General features: G+C 38.5%; 2 protein-coding genes and 1 non-coding gene across 9 annotated transcripts in view; 2 read left to right on the top strand and 1 right to left on the bottom strand.

Moving 5' to 3' along the window:
- Nucleotides 1–7,725, bottom strand: part of AREL1 (apoptosis resistant E3 ubiquitin protein ligase 1) — a 43,764-nt gene extending 36,039 nt beyond the window's left edge. For 4 of the 7 annotated variants that reach the window (XM_067730132.1, XM_067730140.1, XM_067730152.1 and 1 more), the window contains exon 1: nucleotides 7,546–7,724. The gene's annotated coding sequence lies outside the window, so the exon portion shown is untranslated. Of the gene's footprint in view, nucleotides 1–7,468 lie in introns of all 7 variants that reach the window. The other 3 variants (XM_067730144.1, XM_067730149.1, XM_067730162.1) reach the window with 2 other exon arrangements.
- Nucleotides 7,719–25,941, top strand: FCF1 (FCF1 rRNA-processing protein). The gene is made up of 8 exons (XM_067730175.1): nucleotides 7,719–7,808; nucleotides 8,110–8,177; nucleotides 9,370–9,441; nucleotides 10,049–10,197; nucleotides 21,644–21,716; nucleotides 23,469–23,556; nucleotides 24,784–24,878; nucleotides 25,745–25,941. The coding sequence occupies exons 1-8, from the start codon at nucleotides 7,806–7,808 to the stop codon at nucleotides 25,791–25,793; spliced, it is 597 nt and encodes a 198-aa protein (XP_067586276.1). The 5' UTR covers nucleotides 7,719–7,805; the 3' UTR covers nucleotides 25,794–25,941.
- On the top strand, nucleotides 17,962–18,034 carry TRNAE-CUC (transfer RNA glutamic acid (anticodon CUC)). Its single transcript has one exon. It is a non-coding gene; the product is annotated as a tRNA-Glu (tRNA).
- Nucleotides 25,942–26,016: the final 75 nt, after the last annotated feature.

The raw sequence follows: 26,016 nt of genomic DNA, 5'->3' as shown, positions 1-26,016 counted from the left end.
CCCTGGAATAGAGAATAGTTCAAAGAAAGTAGGAGAAAGGTATATAAAGCTAATGTTAGTAAAACAGGGAGAAATGAAACAAGAAATTATCATTGCTCATTTTGTAACTTCATGGGATGTCTGGAGAAAAACAAAGTAGAAGACTGGCTCATCTCTGTCCCTATCACAGTCTTTACTCTAAATCAAGAAAATAGCAGCATTATTTACAACTCCCTCCTACCCTGATGTTTTTTCTGTTTACCAAACTGACTCTACTGTGCCCAATCCACAGATTTAGAACAGGCCCCTGTGTTCCCACACCATGGCAGCTTTTATGCTTAGGTGACCCTGGGCCACCGAATCTTGGCTGTAATGGGAAAAATTTTAAACTAATTCTCTGAATCTGACAAGCCGTCTCCCTCAATAAGTCTAGGAAGTTTTTATTTCATTAACTGTGCATGAAGTGGCAGGCAAACAGCCAGATCTACAGCCCAGTGGGGTGAAACTGGAATTGTCACACATATACTCAAAAGCTAACACAATTTCTAACTCTACTACCATCTATTACTTTCAGTTCTACTCTTATTTTTTAAGGAAAATAAATTATTTATATAATCAGAAGAAAGAGAAACCTTAAATGAATACTTTATAGTTCCTTGTTTAAGATTCTGGGAAGAAAAACTCAACTAGCCACAGAAATGACAAGTTAAGATGGCTCAAACTGAAGGAGAAACTCAACACTTATGGTATGCAAAACAAAACTTCTGTTGACCTAATAATCAATGTTACCAAACAAGGGTTTATTAATTTCTTCAAATGTGCATTAAGAACCTATTACATGGGGCCTCCCTGGTGGCACAGTGGTTAAGAATCCCCCTGCCAATGCAGGGGATACGGGTTTGAGCCCTGGTGCGGGAAGATCCCACATGCCACGGAGCAACTAAGCCCATGCGCTACAACTACTGACTGAGCCTGCAATCTAGAGCCCGTGAGCCACAACCACTGAAGCCCATGCGCCTAGAGCCCATGCTCTGCAACAAGAGAAACCACAGCAATGAGAAGCCCATGCACCGCAACGAAGAGCAGCCCCCACTCACCGCGACTAGAGAAAGCCTGCACACAGCAACAAAGACCCAACACAGCCAAAAATAAATAAAATTTTTAAAAAAGAACCTATTACATGCCAAGCAATATGTTGGATGCTTAGGATTCCAAAATAAGATAGTCCCTGACCCCTTAGAAACAAACTAGTAAAGAAGACAGACAAGTAAATAATTGGTGATAGTTCCATATAGTAAAATCTATGAGGTGGGGCTTCCCTGGTGGTGCAGTGGTTGAGAGTCTGCCTGACAATGCAAGGGACACGGGTTCGAGCCCTGGTCTGGGAGGATCCCACATGCCGCGGAGCAACTGGGCCCGTGAGCCACAACTACTGAGCCTGTGCGTCTGGAGCCTGTGCTCCGCAACAAGAGAGGCCGCGATAGTGAGAGGCCCGTGCACCGCGATGAAGAGTGGCCCCCTCTTGCCACAACTAGAGAAAGCCCTCGCACAGAAATGAAGACCCAACACAGCCATAAATAAAGCAAACTGTCAACGAGTAAAAATAAATAAACACTATTTAAAAAAAATCTATGAGGTGAACACACAGTGTTGGTGGAGGCTGGGAAGGGACCCTCAATCAGAATCAGCTCTTAAGCTTCTCAGGAAACTTCACACCACTCTCCTGGGAGCAAAGCCAACTCTCCCACTGAATTAACAGTGCTCTGGGAATCAAAGGCTACAAAACACTACCTATGTGGTATTGTTTATTCTCATGGTCAATGACTTTCTCTCCTCAGCACTGGTCAGAGGGGATTATTGGACCACATACATGGCACAGAAAAAGCTCACTGGAAACCCTAATTTATCAAAATTACACATGATCTAAATGCAGTGTGGTATCCTGGAACAGAAAAAGGGTATTAGTGGAAAATTTTATGAAATCTAAATAAAGTCTGTAGTCCAATGTCATACCAATGTTAATTTCTTAGATGTGACAAAATGTACCGTGATTATGTAAGACATTAACATCAGGGAGAGATCTGAGTGAAAGGTATACAGGAACTTGCTGCACTATTTTGCATCTTTTCTATGAACTTAAAATTTTTCCAACGTAAAATCTGGTTTTAAAAAAAGTACATATGGTTCCACACTTTACATTCTCACTCCCCCTTAGGATTCTGATCATGCCTCCCTAGTCACTGCCCCAGTTTAGGTAATGCTTGGTTAAAACGTTGTTTCAAAACATTTTCGATCCTTTTCTATGGATATAAACCATTTATGCAGCCCAGTTGGGTTTCCTTCTTCACCAAGATATGAAAAACTAGATCACACTTGGGAGGTTTTAACTGTTTTCCTAACAGTTTCACCACATACACCAAGGGCTATCCTTGGAGTTAAACTTCCCTAAGTGGACAAGACAGGGGTTTAAAATAACCTGCGCTGGATCTATGGATAAAAACAAAGGGACACAACAGAAATGTATTTTGTATATTCTTAGAATATCTTTACCTGATCTCTGATCAAAAAGAATAATGAATAGAAAATACAATGAAAGCATAGGAAGGACTTTTCCAGAAGCCTACAGCAAACTTAATCTCTCACGTCATTGACCAAGATTGAATTACATTTTCTTTCCTAAATTAGAGACTGGTAAAGACGGATGGAATTATTCTTAGCCAACCAGCCCCATCCTTTGGCGTGAAGAGGTGGTTGGCTTTCCCTGAAGCATGTGGCTGCAAGGGAGGAAAGAGAATACATGGAAAAAAGTCTGTTAGGAGGAAGGAGGAAATTGATGCTAGGGGTAGGGAGGTGTGGAGATCAACCAAAAGAATCCTCTGCACTTTTATATCCACAGTATGCCAGCATTTAAGGAACTTTAAAATGTAAAAGCAACTTTTACTATGTAATTACTTTTACTAGCACTTGTGTTTTCTCTTGCTTTGTCAAAGTTCTTGGGGTGGACATGGGAGCTTATACAAGTGTCAAAAAAAGACAGAGAATTAAGTATGGCTAGTAGGTTTCTATGAGTAGTGGGCTTAGTGTCTGTTGGGTGGGTTATGTGGGGTACCAAATTCATGTTCCTTGTACGGTTCTAGTGGAATCAGATGGCCTTGCAGACATACAGAAGCATAAAGACAGGTCATCTACTTAAGCCAATCCCAATTTTTCAAAGCAGAAATGTATTTTAAATGCTTTTTAAAGTGTTTTATTTCACTTTGTCTTTAAGGCTAGTCCAAAAGGAACTAGCATTTGTTAAAGGATAAAAATAGATTGATATGGGCTTCCCTGGTGGTACAGTGGTTGAGAGTCTGCCTGCCAATGCAGGGTACACGGGTTCGTGCCCCGGTCCGGGAAGATCCCACATGCCGTGGAGCAGCTGGGCCCGTGAGCCATGGCCGCTGAGCCTGCGCATCCGGAGCCTGTACTCCGCAATGGGAGAGGCCGCAACAGTGAGAGGCCCGCGTACCGCCCAAAAAAAAAAAAAAAAAGAGGGATATACCTTGGGAAGGGAAAGTAGAAACTACACAGGGATATTGTATAAGATCTTAGAGTACCTAAGCAGGAAGGGATCTCAAAATCATTACTAAACCATTCAATCTTTTAATAAAATTTATTGTGGGACTTCCCTGGTGGTCCAGTGGCTAAGACTCCATGCTCCCAATGTGGGGACCCGGGTTAGATCCCTGGTCAGGGAACTAGATCCCACATGCCGCAACTGAGTTCGCATGCCACAATCAAAAGATCCTGTGTGCCGCAACTAAAGGCCCAGCACAGCCAAATAAATAAATAAATAAGCAAACAAATAATTTAAAAAAATTTATTGTGTTAGTATTTTTAAAAATACAATGAACAGGACTTCACTGGTGGCACAGTGGTTAAGAATTCGCCTGCCAATGCAGAGGACACAGGTTCAAGCCCTGGTGCAGGAAGATCCCACATGCCGCGGAGCAACTAAGCCCATGTGCCACAACTACTGAGCCTGTGCTTTACAGCCTGTGAGCCACAACTACTGAGTCCACGTGCCACAACTACTGAAGCCCGCGTGCCTACAGCCCGTGCTCCGCAACAAGAGAAGCCACCGCAATGAGAAGCCCGCACACCGCAATGAAGAGCAGGCCCCACTCGCGGCAACTAGAGAAAGTCCATGCGCAGCAACGAAGACCCAACGCAGCCAAAAATAAATTAATTTTTAAAAATACAATGAACAGATGTTAATAATTAGCATCTCAACACCAACAGGCAAACTGCACTGAAATGAATGCTTCAGGTAAAAGCTCTGAGAAACATGATAACCAATTCCTCAACTATTCAAAGTAACAAAAATTCATATTAAAATCATATGGTGCTGTTTCCAATTCAGGCTAAATGAAAAGACATACAGCTACCATAACTGTTTGGTTTCTAATATCTAAACGATATCACCTCTTTCTATTAAACCACAATTTGTAGTACAGGCTTCAAGAGTCCCTTCAGGAAAATGTCATGGTGACATAACACCATATCAAGTCTCAGGCATGCTCACACATACCCACACACTGCAATAAGGTTAAACAACCTCAAAACTTTGGAAACTGCTATACAAAAGAATATCAGTGAAGGCTAAGCATTCATAAACCCTTCAAAAGGCAAAGAAACCAAAGAAAGATAACTAAAATCTACACTTAAGCTATTTAATGACTAAAGTCATTTAAAAGGTAAACTGATCCATTAAGGTCATAAAATTTGATCTGTTATATGGTATGTTACAGTGTTAAATAAATATTACACAACACTACTCTGACCTGAACCACTACCAGAAAGATGAACAAGTAGAATAATTCCTCTAAAATATTTCAATTTGCATATCTGTTCAACCACCTACCATAATTTATCTGTAGACAAGTCTTTCTCCAATACAGGCCTGAACTTTTTAAGAGTAACCAGCACATTGCCTGGAGCAGAATGGGCCCCCAATAAATGCCTTCTGAATGAATGAACATGCAATGGTAATGTACTTCTGAGGTATCCTTACGAACCAATTCAATATCGATACCTTAGGAGTAGGGAATGCTATACACATATGCTACCATATTTAGAGGCAGTCAAGCTAACTGAAAAATAACTAACAGCAACTAACGTTTGTTGGGAGAAAAACTCGTATCACATGAGACATAAAAATAAGTGTAAAAACTAACTTGAAAAGGAAGAAAATATCTGTGAATTTTTTTTTCTCTTAATGGCCACAAAAGTGAATCTACCTCTAACTTTCTAACATTGAAATACAAGATGCTGGAATCTTTCATCATCCAAAATTTTATATAGAAATTTGTTAACAACTTAACATTAGTAAGTTAGACCAATTAGTGAATGGAATGAAGTCCAAGCCCAATTATGTGTTCAAACTGTGGGTCGACTGCCTTGAACAATTCTTTCTCTTCAAGACTGAGGAAAAGTACAAAACAACCTCTTGACTGCTGAGAAGGACTAAAATTATTTCTTTTTCTCACAAGTATGTAATCAAAAGCAATTATTTTCTGCTCCCACCCAACACAAAACACCATCTCCCCCTCCCATCACCATCAAAATATGCTATAGAATATCAGAGTACTTTAATCTTAGACCATAAGAATCTCAGATTGCAACAAGATTACAATGCAACAAAACATATTTTTCTAAGTATGGTCTCATCCCCCATGGTGTTCCTACATTAATTTAGCTCCCTATCAAGTTTTAACAATCAAGGAAATCAGAAAAGTCTCAGAATAGATATTACAAACTGCTTTTTTTTTTAATGTATTATTGTTTGTGGATTCCAAAATTCAGGGTACACATTACCAAGGGAGTGTTTTTCTGTCAATGCCTGAATTTAAATGCAAATGACTATTTAATTATATGCAATTTTCCCTCTGAACCTATATATAACACTAATCAGTCTCCAAATGTTTAAAATAAACACACCAATCATGTTTACTTAAGAAGCTAATTGCCTAATCACCAAGAGGTTCTAATGCATCGAAAAAGTGGTGGCTATCATATCACCATGACAGCTTGGCAGAAAGGCTGTTCCCGAAAGATTAGGAACTTCTAGTAACCACAAATGGGGTAAAGCAAGAGGCACATACAGTATCTGTAGATGCTCCCATAATAAAATTATTTCCATATCAAAAATTCAGAGCCTACAGAGTCAGATATGTGCCCCACAAAGCTATCTAAATGCACGCGTGCCTAAAAGGGGAAGCAGAAGTAGGAAGAAAACTGTCTACTCAAATCAACACAAGAAATCACCCTGCAATTGAGCTTTTCAAGAACTGAAAACGTAATAAAGTTTTTGAGGTTATCAACACATTCAAGTTCCAAATTGAGCAACTATATTAAAATACACAATTGGCATACTCTGACAGAAGACACACAACGATAACAGAAAACACTTTAATAGGGTTTAGTCGTGCTAGGAACTTCATCAACTAATTTAGTCTTGATTACATCCCTGTAAGACAGATACTATTCATTTTACAGGTAAAGAATCTGAAGCACAGATAAAATCACCCAATTACAAACAACTAGTAAGAGGCAGAACAGGGATTTTTAGTTCCACCAGTTAGGCTCCAAATTTCATGTTAATATACTATATTTCATAGTAAGGCTTATGCTGCAATGGTCAGCTTTTTTTTTTTTTTAACCTCATAACCTTTTTGGATTTCAAACACTAGGACAGCTTTGTGCAGTAAGTTAAGTACAGACTTTGGAATCAAACAGACCCAAACAAACCCCTCAACAAAGTCTGAGCCTCAGCTTCCCCATATGTAAAAAGAGGGTACTGAAGTTATTGTGAAGGTCAAAGAAGGTAATATAATTAAAGTGCCAAATACAGTATGTAAGATCGGGGTTCTTAACTTAAAGCGCAGACACCTAGAGGGTTCACGGATGGGCTTCAGAGTCCAAGAGTCTCATAATTGTATGGCAAATGTTGTATGTGTACCCATTTGTTAAAGAATAGTCCGTGGATCTCCGAAAGGTTAAGAACCACCAGAGTACCTAGGAGGTACTCAAAAAATGGAAGCTATCTTTCCCTTTTTGTTCTCAAAAACTCTACCTTTTCCATTAAAGATGACACACCAAGCCTTCACAATACATGTTAATTATTTCCCAACATTTTCCTGGCTTGGTAACTAGTAACATATGCAAGCTTATGCCTCAATTTTCTAGAGACAATCTAAAGAAGGCCCTCAAACGCTGCTCCATCCCTCGCTTCACCGAGATGAATACACGGTAATCACTCGGGGGAGAATCATGAGGATCGTCCACCTGGCTACACCAGGCACAATGCCGGCTGGGAGAACCAAGTAGGAACCAGAGCCTCCGAGTAGCACGATAAAGACCTGATGCCCCAGCGCTGAAGGATGAGGAGAATGTGTTTCCCCAAGCTACTGGGCAACCCAGAATTTCGTCCCCCCTACCCTTGCGCTACCTCTCTCTGGAACTCTAGTGCAGGCAGGTCCTCTGGGCTCTGCCCCGTGCTGGAGAGATGCAATAGAGAAACATTACCCGAGCAGGGGATGCAGCACGGTGAAGTCCCAGCTCTGCTACCCTGGGAGGCGGCTGCAGCACCAGCAGAAAACCGTCCCTCGACCCTCCCCAAGAAAACCCAGCACAGAACACTGCCAGGGTCGGGAACCGGCTTGGGCTTTTCCGTTGCCCAAAACGGCTTCCGCTTCCGGGCTAGCCTTTGCCGGAAGCGCTATACGGCTGACGCAAAAGTGTCGCGCTGCTGGTGATTCCGGAAGAAACAACAGTGCGGCGTGAACATGGTGAGAGACGAGGGTTCGAGAAGGGGCATTGTCAGACCACGTTTGGGACAGAGATTGAGGGAGTAGCCATTGGCCAAATTTCCAGAATATTCCCCTTGCTTATTTTCATTCTGATCTTAGCTTTTAAGCTGCTTGGAGTGGTGCCTGTTATGCTCTAGCGAGTGGGGAGAGCGCTGGGTTGAGGCAGCTAGAATAAGAAGAGTTGCGTATTTGAGGGAAGAGGGGTGTGGACAAAAGAAAAGGAACTCAAGAAGATGCAATGTACTTTCAACTCTTTTAACTCTAAAATTTTTGTTTTAAGGGGAAACAAAAGAAAACACGGAAGTATGCGACCATGAAGCGAATGCTTAGTCTCAGAGATCAGAGGCTGTGAGTGTCTGGAATCAACTGGGTTCATAGACTGCCCGGAGATATAGAAGTCACGAGGGGATAAGTAGTAAAAGTTTTTGTTGTTGTTTTGTGTTTAGTTCTGATATTATTGTGTCTTGGATTTATATAGCGTAGGGTAATAAAGTATAACAGTCACTTAGCTGATGAGCAAGTACACTGGTGAATGGGATGGGAATTCATCATCGCTGAAGTGTTCAATTTGTACCACCGTTTTTATATACTGTATCTGCCATATCACATTTAAGCCTCCTAACAGTTCTGTGAGGTAGGTAGGATTATCTCTATGTTCTTGCCATTACACTGCACATTCCCCGGGAAAAAAAGGTTTGTTATAATTTTTGAAAGGCAGTGAGGTCAGAGACCATGGCTGTACCAGCACCTGAAAACTCAAGTATTTTTGAAAGAAAAAATGGGAAAATACATAGATGTCTCCACTTTATAAATCTTATAAGAAGATTTATGACTGTGGAAGGAGAGAGTAGAATGATATTCCCTATTATAAGGAGGAACTCAACAGCTTGCCTGCTTCAGTGAACAATGGACTGAGTTATTAAATAAGGACTAGACTTCACTGTTTCTGAGCCTTAGAACAAAGGAGTGAGTGGTTGTTAGAGCCTTCATTTGTTATTAAATTGTATTCTTGGCCTTTAGTCTGTATTTATTATGTAATTTTAAGGAAATTTGCCCCACTAATAATATTCTGTTTCTAGTTAAAGTTAAATTTTGTATATATATTGTCACATTTTAGCGCTTTTTAAGAGACCTGTAGGGGAACCCTTTTCCTCCTGCTGTTGAAGCATCTCAGTCTTTAGAAGATAAATGTCAGCCTGTTTACCCACTGCTTGGAAGTGGATTTTGATCCTTGATATGAGAGCTTCTGACTAAGAACGAAATAATAATCTAACCAACATTTATTTATCCATTAACAATTTTTATGGATTATTAGCTAATGGTTTTAAAATTTAATTATGTTTTACTGATTAATTCCAGGCTATTTCCCACATAGTTATTCGTGCTCAAAAAGTGTATGCTGATATTAATATAATGAAGTCACGAAGTAGAATTTCCTTTCTAGACAAAAAAAAAGAAGAAACTTTTAATTTTCACGAGGTTATAACTGCTATGTTTTTTTCTTCTCTCCTACATTGAATTTACTTGTTTTTTTTCCTAGTAAAGAAAAGGATAGATTAAAACCGAAAAAGAAAGAAAAGAAAGATCCCAGTGCACTCAAGGAAAGAGAAGTGTGAGTAATCAAAAATTTCAAGTTTTCCTTTAAAACTAGAAGAAAGATTCTAAAACTGTAGACCTCATAGAAATTCAGGCTTTCCCTGAACTGATTTGCTCAGTCATTTGTCTGTCTGGCACAACTATACAAATGAAGCTATGCAAATGAAAGTGTTATTGATGAGTATATACCAATTCTAATGGTTTGAAGGTTTTTGGACTTCATAGAGCAGTAAAATTTTCCCTAAAATCCTGGGAATTAAATCTAGGATCATTTGTTTTTCTTTGCCAAGAATCTTTCAAAAGAAATAGTTGCCTTTGTTTTAACATACCAGCATTTCATAAAAGAGAGAATGTGTCACCAAAAAGTAGTAAGGGCATATTTTCAGGATAAAGGTCATTCCTTTTAAATAAATACACTTAACTTTATGAAACCTCATCACATTTTTCTTATTTTTCTTATTTGCTCTAGATTGGTGATGGATATATCATCACAGGATTTATTAGGATTTATTTCCAAAGAAAGGAAAAAGGAACAAACTGTTCCAAGCAGAGACTTCTTTTTTTTTGTTTTTACCAAATATCAGTGTAGACATTACTTTGTGTTTTGTTTGTTTTTCCTTCAGCCCCCAACACCCTTCCTGCTTATTCTTCCAATATAACACACAGCTGGGCCCACCTTACCACATCCTGGTCGATACCAACTTTATCAACTTTTCCATTAAAGCCAAACTGGACTTAGTGCAGTCAATGATGGACTGTCTGTATGCCAAGTGTGAGTATCAGACCTTTCCATTTCTGTGACATTTGTACAGAATAATCATACTTATCCAAATACATGAAAAGAGGGGAATGGGGTTCTAGTTTAACTGAATTGCTGGCTATTTAATTTGCTCACCATAGCAATGACCATTTTCAGTGAATTGAAATATAATGCTGGGACTTCCCTGGTGGTCCAGTGGTTAAGACTCTGCGCCCTCCCAATGCAGGGGGCCTAGGTTCGATCCCTGGTCAGGAAACTAGTTCTCGCATGCTGCAACTAAGAGCCTGTGTGCCGCAACTAAAGAGTCCACATGCCGCAACTAAAAGATACCACATGCCTCAACTAAAGATCCCACAGGCCACAACGAAGACCCCACGTGCTGTAACTAAGACCCAACGCAGCCAAATAAATAAATAAATTTTAAGAAAAAAAGGACTGAAAAGAAATATGCCAAAAAATGTTAAAAAAAAAAAAAGACATTTATGAAAAAGCAGAAATATACGGGCTTCCCTAGTGGTGCAGTGGTTGAGCGTCTACCTGCCGATGCAGGGGACACGGGTTCGTGCCCCAGTCTGGGAAGATCCCACGTGCCGCGGAGCGGCTGGGCCCATGAGCCATGGCCGCTGAGCCTGCACGGCCACAGCAGTGAGAGGCCTGCATACCGCAAAAACAAACAAAAAAACCCACAGAAATATGATGCAAACTTGACTGGGAATAATTAAACTTTCACAATTCATAAAACACTTAGCATGCTTTGACCATCATTATAGACATCAATTTAGAAAAAAAATAGGTGGGGAATTTTCTGTTTTAGGATTTTAAAACAGATTTTAAAATTCTGGATAAATGAAAATTTATTTCACTTCTCACTATTTATTTATTTATTTATTTATTTACATTAAGTAGGAAACATCCTCCATTCCACTCCAATGTGGAAAAGCTAAATAAGACATTTTGCCATTTACAATCAGAGAACCAGAAATGATGATGGTCAACTATTCTTAAGTTTATTCAGTGTGATGTTTATTTGTACCACAAAGGATCTAAGGTAGTTTATTTACACGTAGGTATGCAATTTACCATTAATAGATTTCCCTTGTGTGTTTGGGTATCTCTTCCTTCAAATGATCTTCTCTTCCTACCATGAGAAGGAAAAAAAAATTTAGGCCAAGGACAAGGGAATAACTTCCTAATAGATCTGTTGCGTATTGTGGTGACTTTATATATTTTCCAGTCATCTAGTTGAAGGTACAAATGAAAATTAGACTTTAACTTGTCTGTAAAGAATAAATTATTGGAATCAAAGGAAAAAATGCGCACCTCCGTCTTTAACATTTAAAAGGTACTATATAATGAACATTTACAGAATGAAAGTAATGTGAATGTTGTTTATTGATTTATTAAAATTAGCAAGATCGGGGGGCCTTCCTTGGTGGTGCAGTGGCTGAGAATCCGCCTGCCAATGCAGGGAACATGGGTTTGAGCCCTGGTCCGGAAGGATCCCACATGCCGCAGAGCAACTAAGCCCATGTGCCACAACTACTGAGCCTGTACTCTAGAGCCCGCGAGCCACAACTACTGAGCCTGAGTACCACAGATACTGAAGCCTATGCGCCTAGAGCCAGCGCTCCACAGCAAGAGAAGCCACCACAATGAGAAACCTGCGCACTGCAACGGAGAGTAGCCCCTGCTCGCCACAACTAGAGAAAGCCCGGGTGCAGCAACAAAGACCCAATGCAGCCATAAATAAATAAATATTTAAATATTTAAAAAATTAAAAAAAATAAAATTGGGAAGATGGGATAAGGCATGTGTGATGAGTAAGAGAGGTAAATAATTTAAATGCCTAAAATTAATAAATATAAAAAGTAACTGCACACTATAAAACTCTTAGAGGAAAACATAGGCAGAACATACTACGACATAAATCACAGCAAGATCCTTTTTGACCCACCTCCTAGAGAAATGGAAATAAAAATAAACAAATGGGACCTAATGAAACTTAAAAGCTTTTGCACAGCAAAGGAAAGCATAAACAAGACGAAAAGACAGCCCTCAGAATAGGAGAAAATATTTGCAAATGAAGCAACTGACAAAAGATTAATCTCCAAAATATACAAGCAGCTCATGCAGCTCAATATCAAAAAAACAAACAACCCAGTCCAAAAATGGGCAGTAGACCTAAATAGACATTTCTCCAAAGAAGATATACAGATTGCCAACAAACACATGAAAGGATGCTCAACATCACTAATCATTAGAGAAATGCAAATCAAAACTGCAATGAGATATGATCTCACACCAGTCAAAATGGCCATCATCAAAAAATCTAGAAACAATAAATGCTGGAGAGGGTGTGGAGAAAAGGGAACCCTCTTGCACTGTTGGTAGGAATGTAAATTGATATAGCCACTATGGAGAGCAGTATGGAGGTTCCTTATAAAACTAAAAATAGAACTACCATATGACCCAGCAATCCCACTACTGGGCATATACCCTGAGAAAACCATAATTCAAAAAGAGTCATGTACCACAGTGTTCATTGCAGCACTATTTACAATAGCCAGGACATGGAAGCAACCTAAGTGTCCATCAACAGATGAATGGATAAAGAAGATGCGGCACATATATACAATGGAATATTACTCAGCCATAAAAAGAAATGAAATTGAGTTATTCGTAGTGAGGTGGATGGACCTAGAGTCTGTCATACAGAGTGAAGTAAGTCAGAAAGAGAAAAACAAATACCATATGCTAACACATATATATGGAATCTAAAAAAAATTAAATGGTTCTGAAGAACCTAGTGGCAGGACAGGAATAAAGACGCAGATGTAGAGAATGGACTTGAGGACACGGGGAGGGGGAAGGGTAAACTGGGATTAAGTGAGAGAGTGGCTTGGACATATGTACACTGCCAAATGTAAAATAGATAGCTAGTGGGAAGCAGCCACATAGCACAGGGAGATCAGCTCGGTGCTCTGTGTCCACCTAGAGGGGTGGGATAGGGAGGGTGGGAGGGAGACGCAAGAGGGAGGAGATATGGGGATATGTGTATATGTATAGCTGATTCACTTTGTTATAAAGCAGAAACTAGCACACCATTGTAGAGCAATTATACTCCAATAAAGATGTTAAAAAAAAAAAGATGCTAGTTACACGTATAAGTTTTAAGGTTTTTTTAGAATTTTTGTTGGGGTGTGGTTGGTTTATAGCGTTGTGTTGGTTTCAGGTGTACAGCAGAGTGAATCAGTTATACATGTACGTATATGCACTCTTATTTAGATTCTTTTCCCATATAGGCCATTATGGAGTATTGAGTTCCCTGTGCTACACGGTAGGTCCTTATTATCTATTTTATATACAGTAGAGTGTATATGTCAATCCCAATCTCCCAATTTATCCCTCCCCCCCAAGTTTTAAGTTTAAATAAAATATTTAAGGGACTTCCCTGGTGGCGCAGTGGTTAAGAATCTGCCTGCCAATGCAGGGACACAGGTTCGAGCCCTGGTCCGAGAAGATCCCACATGCCGCGGAGCAGCTAAGCCCATGTGCCACAACTACTGAGCCTGCGCTCTAGAGCCCGCGAGCTACAACTACTGAAGCCTGCGCTCCTAGAGCCCATGCTCCACAGCAAGAGAAGCCGTAATAAGAGAAGCCACTGCACTGAGAAGCCCGTGCACCAAAATGAATAGTAGCCCCCGCTCACCGCAACTAGAGAAAGTCCATGCACAGCAACGAAGACCCAACGCAGCCAAAAATAAATAAGTAAATAAGTAAATAATGCTAAAACAAAACAAACGAAAACAAAACAAAAAAAATAAGGCATCTATGTATCTTATTTTAATGATTCACACTTTGACTTCTTGAAATACTGGACACAGAGTTACACACTGATGAGGGACAAAGTTGGTTTAACTGTAAAGTACTGAGCAGACACACAAACCAAACGAGAAGCCATGCTCAGAAAAATAATTTTTAGGCCTCCAAAGATAAAATAACAATCTGACTTTATTGTTCTAGGGTAATGTACTGTATCAGGGACTCCAGTCGTTTCAGTGGCACTGTGCCATGCCACCCAGATCATATCTGTCAGGTGGGATTAAGTGGGAACAGAAACTGATCCAATCAAGCTGCCAGTAAATTGACTGAAATTTGAAGGCTGTAATGTAGCAGTGATTTTGGACAGGAACAATGTGAGGAACTAAACATAACAAGACTTGGTCACTCCTGCTATGTCTTTGCAGTAGAGCATTCTATTTTTATGACAGTATGTAAAATCCTATTACATCAAAATTCTGGAACACATGGAACTTCTATAGAAGCATGATGTGTTATCTGCCAACAAGATATTAAACCAAATTCGTCTGGTGTTTTCCGTAAATAATTCCCTACTATTTTCTGGCATCTAGTAAGTATTGACTACGTTTGTGAAAATAGAATTCTAGGAATGACCTATCCTATTTTCTGTGATTTCACTGAAGAAAGAACATATTGTTTTATTTGTATATTTCATCTCAGTAATGTTTTACTATTATAATTCCATGTTAATATGTTATTCTTGGTACCATGAAGTCATAGTATTTTCCAAACTAAGTGATTTGTTATTTCTTTGAAAGTTAGTGGTATATTTCTTTCATAATCTTCATTGTCACCATTAACAATAAATATGAAGTGGCTCTACTACACAGAGTTTAAAGAAGGGTGCTAGAATATATGGTGAGCTGTGTCTGTCATCCAGGATTTGACCATCTAGATGGAGAGAGGAGATGTCAATAGATGAAAAGAAGATAATCATAATGCCAGCTGTTTTGAACTATGAATTACTATGTTCTGGTGTTGTGTTAAGTGCTTTTCATAATTATCATAATCCTCACAATAACCTAATATGATGAGTAGTATGTCCCCATTTTACAAATGAGAAAACTAAACAGAAACTTGAAGATTCATTTCTTCATTCGATAATGATCACTTCTTGAGTATCAGATATTATATAATATAGGAATTCAAGAGAGGGTGAGTGCTACTTGATCTGAGCTTCATAGCTTGGTTGGATTTTAGTGAATAGAGAGAGAGAGAGAGAGAGAGCATTCCAGGCAAAGGAAAGGACACTCCCAAAGGTTGAAAACATGAGAGCAAATTTGGTGAGAATAGTTGGGCTCAAGTGAGTATAAGTGGGAGAGTGAAGGTGAAACTCAATTCTATCCACAAACATTTCTTAAAGATTGGCAGAAGTGGTTTGGAGACAAATTGTTGAGTGCTTTAAGTAAAAAGCTAAGGAGTTTAGACTTTGTTTTACAGGAAGTGGTGAGTCAAAAATCATTTAACATGTGTTTAAATTATGTAAATTATAATAGTAACATGTACATTAAAACTAAACAATACAGGGACTTCCCAGGTGGCACAGTGGTTAAGACCCCATGCTCACAATGCAGGGGGCCTGTGTTTGATCCCTGGTCAGGGAACTAGATCCAACATGCATGCCACAACTAAGAGTTTGCATGCTCAACTAAGGATCCCATGTGCCGCAACTAAGGAGCCTGCCTGCGGCAACGAAGAAGCCCACGTGACACAATTAAGGAGCCAGTGAGCTGCAACTAAGGAGCCCACCTGTTGCAACTAAGACAGTGCAACTAGATAAATAAATAAATACATATTTAAAAAACAAAACAACGAAAAACTAAGCAATACAGAACATAAAAAGAATAGGCAAAAGTTCTCCCCCGCATCAGGCCGTGATTTTACTTCCCAGAAATAATCACTGTTAATAGTTTGGGTATTACCTTCCAACCTTTTACAATTAATAAAAATATAGATTTAAACATAATTGGAATTACACTATGCATGCTTTTTGGCCACCTGTTTTTTTTTCACTGAGTAATGTATCATGAACACCTTTCCATGTTAATACATGCTACGAAGACCTTTGTACAGCTTCAAGCATTTCAAAACTTGGATGCACTAAGATGAAAAAAATCTAGAAAATATACATTAACATAACCAATGTTGCAATAAATATCTTCAATTATCTTCCTAAAAAAAAAGTAACTGCATAAGTTTATTATTAACCAAGTTATAAAGGTAACCACCAAGTGAGAAAAACAGCCAATGAATTAGTCATCTCTATGGATCAGAATTGGTGGGGTGGGAAAAGATCAGGGGATGGTTACTTTTTCATATAGTCCTTTTCGTATTTTTTTTAATCTATGTACATCTAATACTTTATTTTATTTTATTTTATTTTATTTATTTTTTTAACCGTACGCGGGCCTCTCACTGTTGTGGCCTCTCCCGTTGCAGAGCACAGGCTCCGGACGCACGGGCTCAGCGGCCATGGCTCATGGGCCCAGCCGCTCCGCGGCATGTGGGATCTTCCCGGACCGGGGCATGAACCCATGTCCCCTGCATCGGCAGGCGGACTCTCAACCACTGTGCCACCAGGGAAGCCCACATCTAATACTTTAATTTTTTAAAAAGCCTCTTAGAAATCATAAAGAGTAGTCTGAAGTTGACGCACTACCATGCCTGTAAAAGTGTACTAGGGTGGCCTGTATGAGGGAAGACACTAATCTTGGTAGACTTCTTGTATTCCTATGGCGTTCCTGCTTCTCCAGGAATGCTGTGACCTATTTATAAATGAAATAGATGGAGGATTCAAGCATGGCGCCTTGGAGGTGAATTGCTTCCCTGACTGTATAGCTCTGCCACTATTATCTAAATGGTTATTGTTTAGGGGAATTCTCTGGCCATCCAATGGTTAGGACTCGGCACTTTCACTCTACTGCTGAGGGCGCAGGTTCAGTCCTTGGTCAGGGAACCAAGATCCCACAAGCGCGTAGTGTGGCCATAAAAAAAAAAAAGAAAAAAAGATGATTGTTTAGGATAGCTTTAGTCCTATAGTTAGGTTCTTCTGCAGATATGGATACCATAGAGTATAGCTATAATGCATACAGCTAAATGTTCTCATGGTGCCTTTTCCAAAAACAAGCTTATTAAGGAAAATACCACTTTCTGTGTAACATAATACCTCAAAGTAAAGTCTGAAGAAACATTCTACTACAGTACAAATTCAGTTACGTAGGAGATTCCTTAACTGTTTTAAGCTCTGCTTATTTAATTTTTCTTCACTTGCCTTTATTTATAAAAGAATGCCTTTATCTTCCTCTTGCCTTGGAGAGGCCCCTTTGACCTTTTCATAGCTCCTTGCATGAAAGGAGCTATGGGTCCCTTGCATTTGATATTCTAACAAAGGAGCATGGTTAGCTACCCATGAGCTTTCTTTTCTGCCCATGAGTCCTCTTTGTAGTCATCTTCCTGAGCCTGCTTCCCTGCTCCTGATGCAAGCCCTTGCTTCAGTGCTACATGGCTCTGAAATTGATCCTTTTAAGACATGTATTGCCCTCTGATTCCATGACTGTCTGCTCTTCCTGACTTCTTCTTTCCTCCATTTTACAACTGCTTTTTCTTCTGGGCATTGTATTTTAGTTTAAGATTTTTTAACTTTGTTTGCTTTCAAGAGTGTTAATGTATTTGTAAAAAGAAAATCTAGCATAAAGAAAATGAAAGTTCCCTATAAAGCTTTTCCTCAGAAAGGGGCAGCTTTTAAAAATTCATATACAATTTCTGTGGCGTAGAGGTTACTTTTGTTTATTAATGAGAATAGATCATGCATTATTTACTTTTTTATCTTCATGCTTTTTTGAAAAAAAAAGCAGCTTTAAGATCTAGTTCACATACCATATAAGTCACTCATTTAAGATATATGAGTCAGGGAATTCCCTGGTGGTCCAGTGGTTAGGGCTCTGCACTCTCACTGCCGAGGGCCCAGGTTCAATCCCTGGTCGGGGAACTAAAATTCCACAAAAAAATAAATAAATAAAATATATGATTCAGTGGCTTTTAGTGTATTCATAGTCAATTTTAGAACATTTTCATTATGTGAAAAGAAACTGAGCTCCTTAGCCATCATCCCCCAACCCTTCCTATTCCCCCCAACCCCCCGCCCCACCCTGCCGCACATAGGCAACCATTAATTTGCTTTCTCTCTATAGATTTGCCTATTTTGGACATTTCGTTAAAATGGGGTCACATATTTTTGGTCCTCTTTCATTTTAGTGTAATGTTCTCAAGGGTCATTCATGTTAAAGCATGAATCAGTATATCGTTTCTTTTTGCTACCAAATAATATTCCATTGTATCGCATTGTATGGATAGATCACGTCTTAGTTATCTATTTCTCCTTCCTTTTTACATTGAACAAATACATCTTGAACATTTTTCTGTGCCAATATATATAGATGGGCCTTATTCTTTTTTTCACTTATAGTATTCTTTATTTTTTTTTGTTGAAGTATAGTTGATTTACAACGTCGTGTTGATTTCTGCTGTACAGCAGAGTGACTCAGTTGTACACATATATACATTCTTTTTTATATTCTTTTCCATTATGGTTTATCCCAGGATATTGAATATAGTTCCCTGTGCTATACAGGGAAGGACCTTGTTGTTTATCCATTCTCTATGTAATAGTTTGCATCTACTAACCCCAAACTCCCAGTCCATTCCTCCCCCACCCCACTACAAGTATTCTGTTGTTTAAATATGTCGTTTTTAAAGACTAGACATTTGGATTATTTCCAGTTTTTACCCTATTATAAACAAAGCTGTAGTGAATATCTTTGTGAATGTGTCTCTGTGTTAGGGTGGAATATTTCTTTTGAATACATTTTCTAGAAGCCATATTGCAATATCAAGGGAGTATATATTTTTAAATTTTAATAGGTATTGCAAAATTGCCCTCAAATAGTTATACAAATTTATACACCTACTTACAATGTGAGGATACCTATTTCTTCAAATATTGGGTGTTTTCATCTGTTTAATTTTTGCCATCCTAATAGGTAGAAAGTATAATCTTGTCTCAATGTATATCTCTTTAACTAGGAGTGAAATTGAGCATTTTTATGTTGATTGACCATTTGTATGTCTTCTGCTATGAACTGAAATGTAGCCTGGTGGTTAAGAACCCACTCTGAAGCCTGACAGTCTCAGTTCAAACCTTGGCTTCACCTTTTGCTGTCTAGTTACTTCATTGTACTTCAGGTTCCTCATCTATAAAATGGGAATAATAATAACAATGCTACCTGATAGGAATTGTTCTTAAGAGTAAACGAGATAATCCTTGTGCTTAGCACAGTGTCTGGCAAATAACACATAATTCCAAGCTATTATTTTTTTAACATCTTTATTGGAATGTAATTGCTTTAAAATGTTGTGATAGTTTCTGCTGTATAACAAGGTGAATCAGCTATACATATACATACATGCCCATATCTCCTCCCTCTTACATCTACCTCCCACCTTCCTTTTTTTTTTTAACATCTTTATTGGAGTATAATTGCTTTACAATGGTGTGTTAGTTTCTGCTTTATAACAAAGTGAATCAGTTATACATATACATATGTTCCCATATCTCTTCCCACTTGCATCTCCCTCCCTCTCACCCTCCATATCCCACCCCTCTGAAGTCAGGCAGCCTGATTGTTCCAGCTCCATTTTTTGTTCTCAAGATTGCTTTGGCTATTCGGAGTCTTTTGTGTTTCCATACAAATTGTGACATTTTTTGTTCTAGTTCTGTGAAAAATGCCAGTGGTAGTTGGATAGGGATTGCATTGAATCTGTAGATTGCTTTGGGTAGTAGAGTCATTTTCACAATGTTGATTCTTCCAATCCAAGAACATGGTATATCTCTCCATCTATTTGTATCATCTTTAATTTCTTTCATCAGTGTCTAATAGGTTTCTGCATACAGGTCTTTTGTCTCTTAGGTTTATTCCTAGGTATTTTATTCTTTTTGCTGCAATGGTAAATGAGAGTGTTTCCTTAATTTCTCTTTCAGATTTTTCAGCATTAGTGTATAGGAATGCCAGAGATTTCTGTGCGTTAATTTTGTATCCTGCTACTTCACCAAATTCATTGATTAGCTCTAGTAGTTTTCTGGTAGCATCTTTAGGATTCTCTATGTATAGTGTCATGTCATCTGCAAACAATGACAGTTTTACTTCTTCTTTTCCAATTTGGATTCCTTTTATTGCGTTTTCTTCTTTGATTGCTGTGGCTAAAACTTCCAAAACTATGTTGAATAATAGTGGTGAAAGTGGGCAACCTTGTCTTGTTCCTGATCTTAGAGGAAATGGTTTCAGTTTTTCACCATTGAGAACGATGTTGGCTGTGGGTTTGTCATAATATGGCCTTTATTATGTTGAGGAAGGTACCCTCTGTGCCTACTTTCTGGAGAGATTTTATCATAAATGGGTGTTGAATTTTGTTGAAAGCTTTTTCTGCATCTAATGAGCTTATCGTATGGTTTTTATTCTTCAATTTGTTAATATGGTGTATCGCATTGATTGATTTACATATATTGAAGAGTCCTTGCATTCCTGGGATAAACCCCACTTGATCGTAGTATATGATCCTTTTAATGTGCTGTTGGATTCTGTTTGCTAGTATCTTGTTGAGGATTTTTGCCTCTATGTTCATCAGTGATACTGGCCTGTAGTTTTCTTTTTTTGTGACATCTTTGTCTGGTTTTGGTGTCAGGGTGATGGTGGCCTCGTAGAATGAGTTTGGGAGCATTCCTCCCTCTGCTATATTTTGGAAGAGTTTGAGAAGGATAAGTGTTAGCTCTTTTCTAAATGTTTGATAGAATTCGCCTGTGAAGCCATCTGGTCCTGGGCTTTTATTCGTTGGAAGATTTTTTAATCACAGCTTTAATTTCAGTGCTTCCAAGCTATTATTATAAAGCTCTTTGTATATTAAGAAAATTTACCCTTTGACAAATGTGTAAAAATGTTTTTTCCAGTTTATTTTTATTTTACTTCAGTATGACTTTTTGTTTGATAGTTGTCAAACAGAAGTTTTATATTTTTATGTGATCAAATTCATATTCTCTGGTTAATTTCACGGTTTCTTTTGGTTCACATTTAAATATTTTGATTCACATTTAAATTTTTTTCCATCTAGAATTTATTTTAATATATAAACAATGACAAGGATCCAGCTCAGTTTTTTTCCCCAGTTATGTTTATGACAGATACTTTATGGAATGTGATGTGGGGTTGGAACAGTTCCCTAGTTTCTTTATAGATAAGGATTTTATTCTTCTCTAGTTCTTACTGTTCACTGTACTGTGCTTATTTTGCTGTCATTTCAAAGACTCTTAACAGGGGAATTCCCTGGTGGTCCAATGGTTAGGACTCTGCACTTCCACTGTTGGGGGCCTCGGTTTGATCCCTGGTCAGGGAACTAAGATCCCTCAAGCCGTGTGGCACGGCAAACAGTAAATACATATACATACATACATACATACATGCGTACATACTCTCAACCGGATATAATTCAGAGAGAGTTAAATCAGTTCCTTTACAAGTTCTGTTAACTAATTTTTTTTTCCTAACAGGTATCCCTTGTATAACTGACTGCGTAATGGCTGAAATTGAGAAATTGGGGCAGAAGTATCGAGTGGCTCTAAGGTAGGAAGGACCTGGTCCAGATTTGTTCTAGCTTGGTGTAATGAAGATTGTTTTGACCCTCCTTCAACTGTTTGCTATCCGAAGATTTCTTGTCTGATTAGTTTAAATAAAAATCATACAAAATTAGTTAACTATTTATAATGAAGAAAGCAAACATTGGAAGGTTAGAGGTTTTCAAGCTGAAGCTTTTTGAACTAAGTTACTTAGTCATATTGGTTTCATGGGCCTCCATTTAAGTTCCTCTAGATTTTCAATTAGAAAGTGTTTTTCTGTTAGTTTGTTATCTAGTTATCTTCTTCAGAATTTCACATGTAAAGCATTTTGAGTTTACCTAAAGAAGTTTTGAGTTTATCTGGAAAGTGCCCTTGAGTTTACAGCAGTGGTTCCCAAAGTGTGGCTCATGGAACCCTCCCCCGCCCCAGGGGTCCTAGAGACCATTGCAGGGAGTTTGCAAAACTGTTTTCATAATAATTCCAAGATGTTGCCTTTGTCACCGTGCTGACATTTGCACTGAATGCAAAAAATGCCAGTGCCTTAGTACAAATCAAGGCAGTGGGCCCAAATAATGCTAGTAGTTTCTGTATTCTTCACTACCACCCACTGGCAGTTGAAAAAAAATGCCAGTCACTTAAGAATATGCTTAACAGAGCAGTAAAATTCATTAACTTCGTTAAATCTCAACCCTGCAGTACACATCAGTATTCTGTGTGGTGAAATGTGAAGTACGCATAAAGCATTTCTCCTGATGGATGCTCAGTAACCTTTCTGTGGTAATCATTTCATGATGTATGTAAGTTAAATCATAATGCTGTATACCTTTAAACTTACACAGTGCTGTATGTCGATTATATCTCAATAAAACTGGAAGAAGAAGAAAAACATACCAAAGGATGAACGTTGTCTCTATGAAAAGCATTTTTGTGCTTGAGTTGTGAGCTGAACCAGCTTCTTTTTCATGAAATATCATTTTTATGTGAAGAACAACTGGCAAACACTGATTTTTCAGACTTTGGTATTTAGGAAGTATTTTCTCAAAAATCAATGCAATGAACCTGTCACTTCAAGGAAAACAACTTACTCTGTTAGTTACCAATGATAAAAATTGAGCTTTCAAGTGAAAAACTAGAGTTTTGGAAAATCATAAGCTTATCATATTCCCAATACTAAAGACCTTTCTGTTGAGACCAGTGAAGGCATTAATGAATATGATTTTTTTTTTTGTCCTTCCACATTGGTACATACAACTCTACCTCATTTTTTAAAATAGGATAGGGGTACCAAAATGTATTTAACTTTTACCTTGCTGGTGGATAATCAGATTATCTCCAGTTTTCCACTCTTCTAAACTGTGTAGTAGTGACATCCTTGTGCCTATATTCTTGTACATGTGTGTAAGACAACTTTCTAAAAGTAAAATGGTTAGGTTAAAATTGATTTGGTTTTGAATCCTGGCTTTTCCCAGCTGTGTAGCTTTGAACAAATTAATCAATCTCTCTGAATCTGCTTCTTTATCTGTAAAATGGAAATATAATAATTCAGTTTTGTGACAAGTACATGATGTAAGGCACAGCAGCTGTCAGTCAGTAATTCCCTTCTCTCTAAATTGTCTTTCAATTAGAAGATAACTTCAGGAGGAGAGGGGTGTCTTAAAAGCTCCAGATAGATCACATTACTCTTATTTCACTGATTGAGAGTCATAAAGTTATTCAATTGCTTGAATGTTTTCATTAATCCACTTTTATAACCATATAGGATTGCCAAGGATCCAAGATTTGAACGATTACCATGCACACACAAAGGAACCTATGCAGATGACTGCTTAGTACAAAGAGTAACTCAGGTATCGTCATTTTTAATATGTACTTTGTGCTATTTAAAAAAAAAAAAAGATAAACGTATTTCCTGAATGTTCATGTAAAGTATCTAGGAATATAAATGATAAAAAAAAATTATATAGAATCCCTTCATGTGAAGTGTAGGTGTCCTCATTTACTTGAGAAAATGGATTGGAAGTGTATACTATAACCATAATGGAAAGATCACTGGCTGAGGGAGGATTTCAAATCTTAGCACTTGCATTTATTGGGTGTGTAATTTGGAGCATTTACTGATTCTTTATTCCACAAATCTTCTCTGTGAGATGGTTTAAGTGAGTGAGTATAGACATAATAATGTATCAGATTCCACCTCCCTGTGAATCTAAAGTGAGGTTCCATTTACTCCCTGTGTAGGAATTTTGTTATGTCTAAGTCTCCCAGGATGCTGTTTCACACATACCCTAGAATAAGTAGGTTGTTGATTCTTGTGTTCTGGCTTCCTTGTCAAATACTACAAGGACTTTTGCTACTGATTGCACTTAAAGAGCCTCTCTCTGCTGAGGATAATCATCTTCATCTGGTGACCACACTGCCGTCCTTTTAGCCACTTCATCCCATGGGTGGGGCCAGCATTTCCCTTAATTTCCCACAGCATGGCTGACACCAATCTGCAACTCTTTATAAAACTCAGTGAGAGATTTGGGTAGGATGGAAGTAAAGTACAATACAAATTAGTTCCAAACTGTAGCTAAATGTTAGTGCTTTTAGAGCTGTTTGATTCAGACTTGTCCTGGAGATCATCCTATTCTGGCTTTAGGGCCAAGGAGGCAGCCTACCCCCACTGCTAGGAGGCCTCAGAGTAAGTCAGCCCCGAGATGCCACAGACCGCAAAAGTTGTGCCCTCGGATCTAAGGCACTTACTCTACCTTTGTGTAGAGTCTAAGGGCGTTTTCCCAAAACCAAGGAATTGTCTGTCACAGATAGGAAAATCCTCTCCACTTATAAGACAAAAACCAATTTGCAGCTTTTAAATAGTTTTTCTATCTTCTCCCCCTCAAGGTTCTTAGAACTACATTCAGCCCAGGCAGCTTATAAATTTGAGCTCCTAGATCATAGTAGCTACTCAACAAATTGGTTTAGCCTTTCCTTTCCTATTTACTGTGAAAATGAATAGTTCTTCAGACTAGCCAGTGGTTGTATCCAGTATCACTGAATGAGCTCTATGTGAACACCCAATGGGTCTCTTCCAGCACAAGTGTTACATTGTGGCCACAGTTGACCGGGACCTTAAACGAAGAATCCGGAAGATCCCTGGAGTTCCCATCATGTACATTTCTAACCATAGGTGAGAACTTTCTCTTAGGGAAGTGATTAAAAGTATATAATTGATATCAATTAAAAATGAGGTCAAGTTATAGAAGGATTTGAAAGAGATTGATGTATCAAATGTTTACATAGTTCTATTTGAAGAAATGAGGCAAAGTAACAAGAACAAAGGCAAAAGATAGAGCTAGGATTAGGAATGAGGCAGACATTCACATTGTTACAGTAAGATCACTAGAAGAAATAGGGAGATGTGTGGCCTTAAATACAAAGCAGTAATTAAAATCAAGCTAATCTTTTTGGCTAGAAATATTTTTTTGAAACCTAGTGCATGTGATTAGCACCTCATCTGGGAAACTAAAAGTTTATTAAAAAAACAAAAGCTGTGGACACCCAGTGCCAGCTGGGCCCCCAGCTGTTGGCAGGTCTGTGAGTCCAGGGAGGCCAGCAACAAAACCACCTAATCAGCCCTCACAGTTGTACTAAATAATAAATAAATGACCACTATTTTAAGCCAAAACAAACAAACAAACAAAAGCTGCTTTTTATCCTTCTTGGATATTCCTATGTCAGTCCTCAGATATTATTGACCAGCTTTTATCCTGGGACAAACACAACAGAATGGGAAGAATATGGGTGAGGGCCTTGGACTTACCTGGACTCAGAGCCTGGCTCCCCAACTTAACTTTCTCACTTTGAAGAATAAAGATAATATAGTCAGCATTTTGCTGTAAATCATTCATTATGATAGGCCTTTAAAATTTAGTTCCCACTGACAAAAAGGATTCACAACAGGAGGTGAGAGTGATGTAATCAGTAAAGGATGGGTTTTTAAGGTGGGTTCTGGACCCACATTTCTTACCAGTGTTAATTTTTTGTTCTGATCAGGTACAACATTGAGCGGATGCCAGATGATTATGGAGCCCCTCGGTTCTAATTCTTAAAAGACAAATTTCCTCTGCCTTCCTTCAACCAACTTTCTCTTTTGCCAGTTCATTAAACATGCTATAGCATGAATTATTATTCCACTCACCCATTTGCTCTGTAATGAGCTCAGTATGGTTAAATACACTCACTTTTTAATATTTTTGTTGTTGTTGTTGGGTTTGTTTTGTTTTGTTTTGTTTTGTTTTTGCGGTACGCGGGCCTCTCACTGTTGT

Source organism: Pseudorca crassidens, chromosome 1 (genome assembly GCF_039906515.1).
Source record: "Pseudorca crassidens isolate mPseCra1 chromosome 1, mPseCra1.hap1, whole genome shotgun sequence".
NCBI lineage: Eukaryota > Metazoa > Chordata > Mammalia > Artiodactyla > Delphinidae > Pseudorca > Pseudorca crassidens.
The sequence above is the reverse complement of the archived record's forward strand: the minus strand, read 5'-3'. Positions and strand labels throughout refer to the sequence as shown.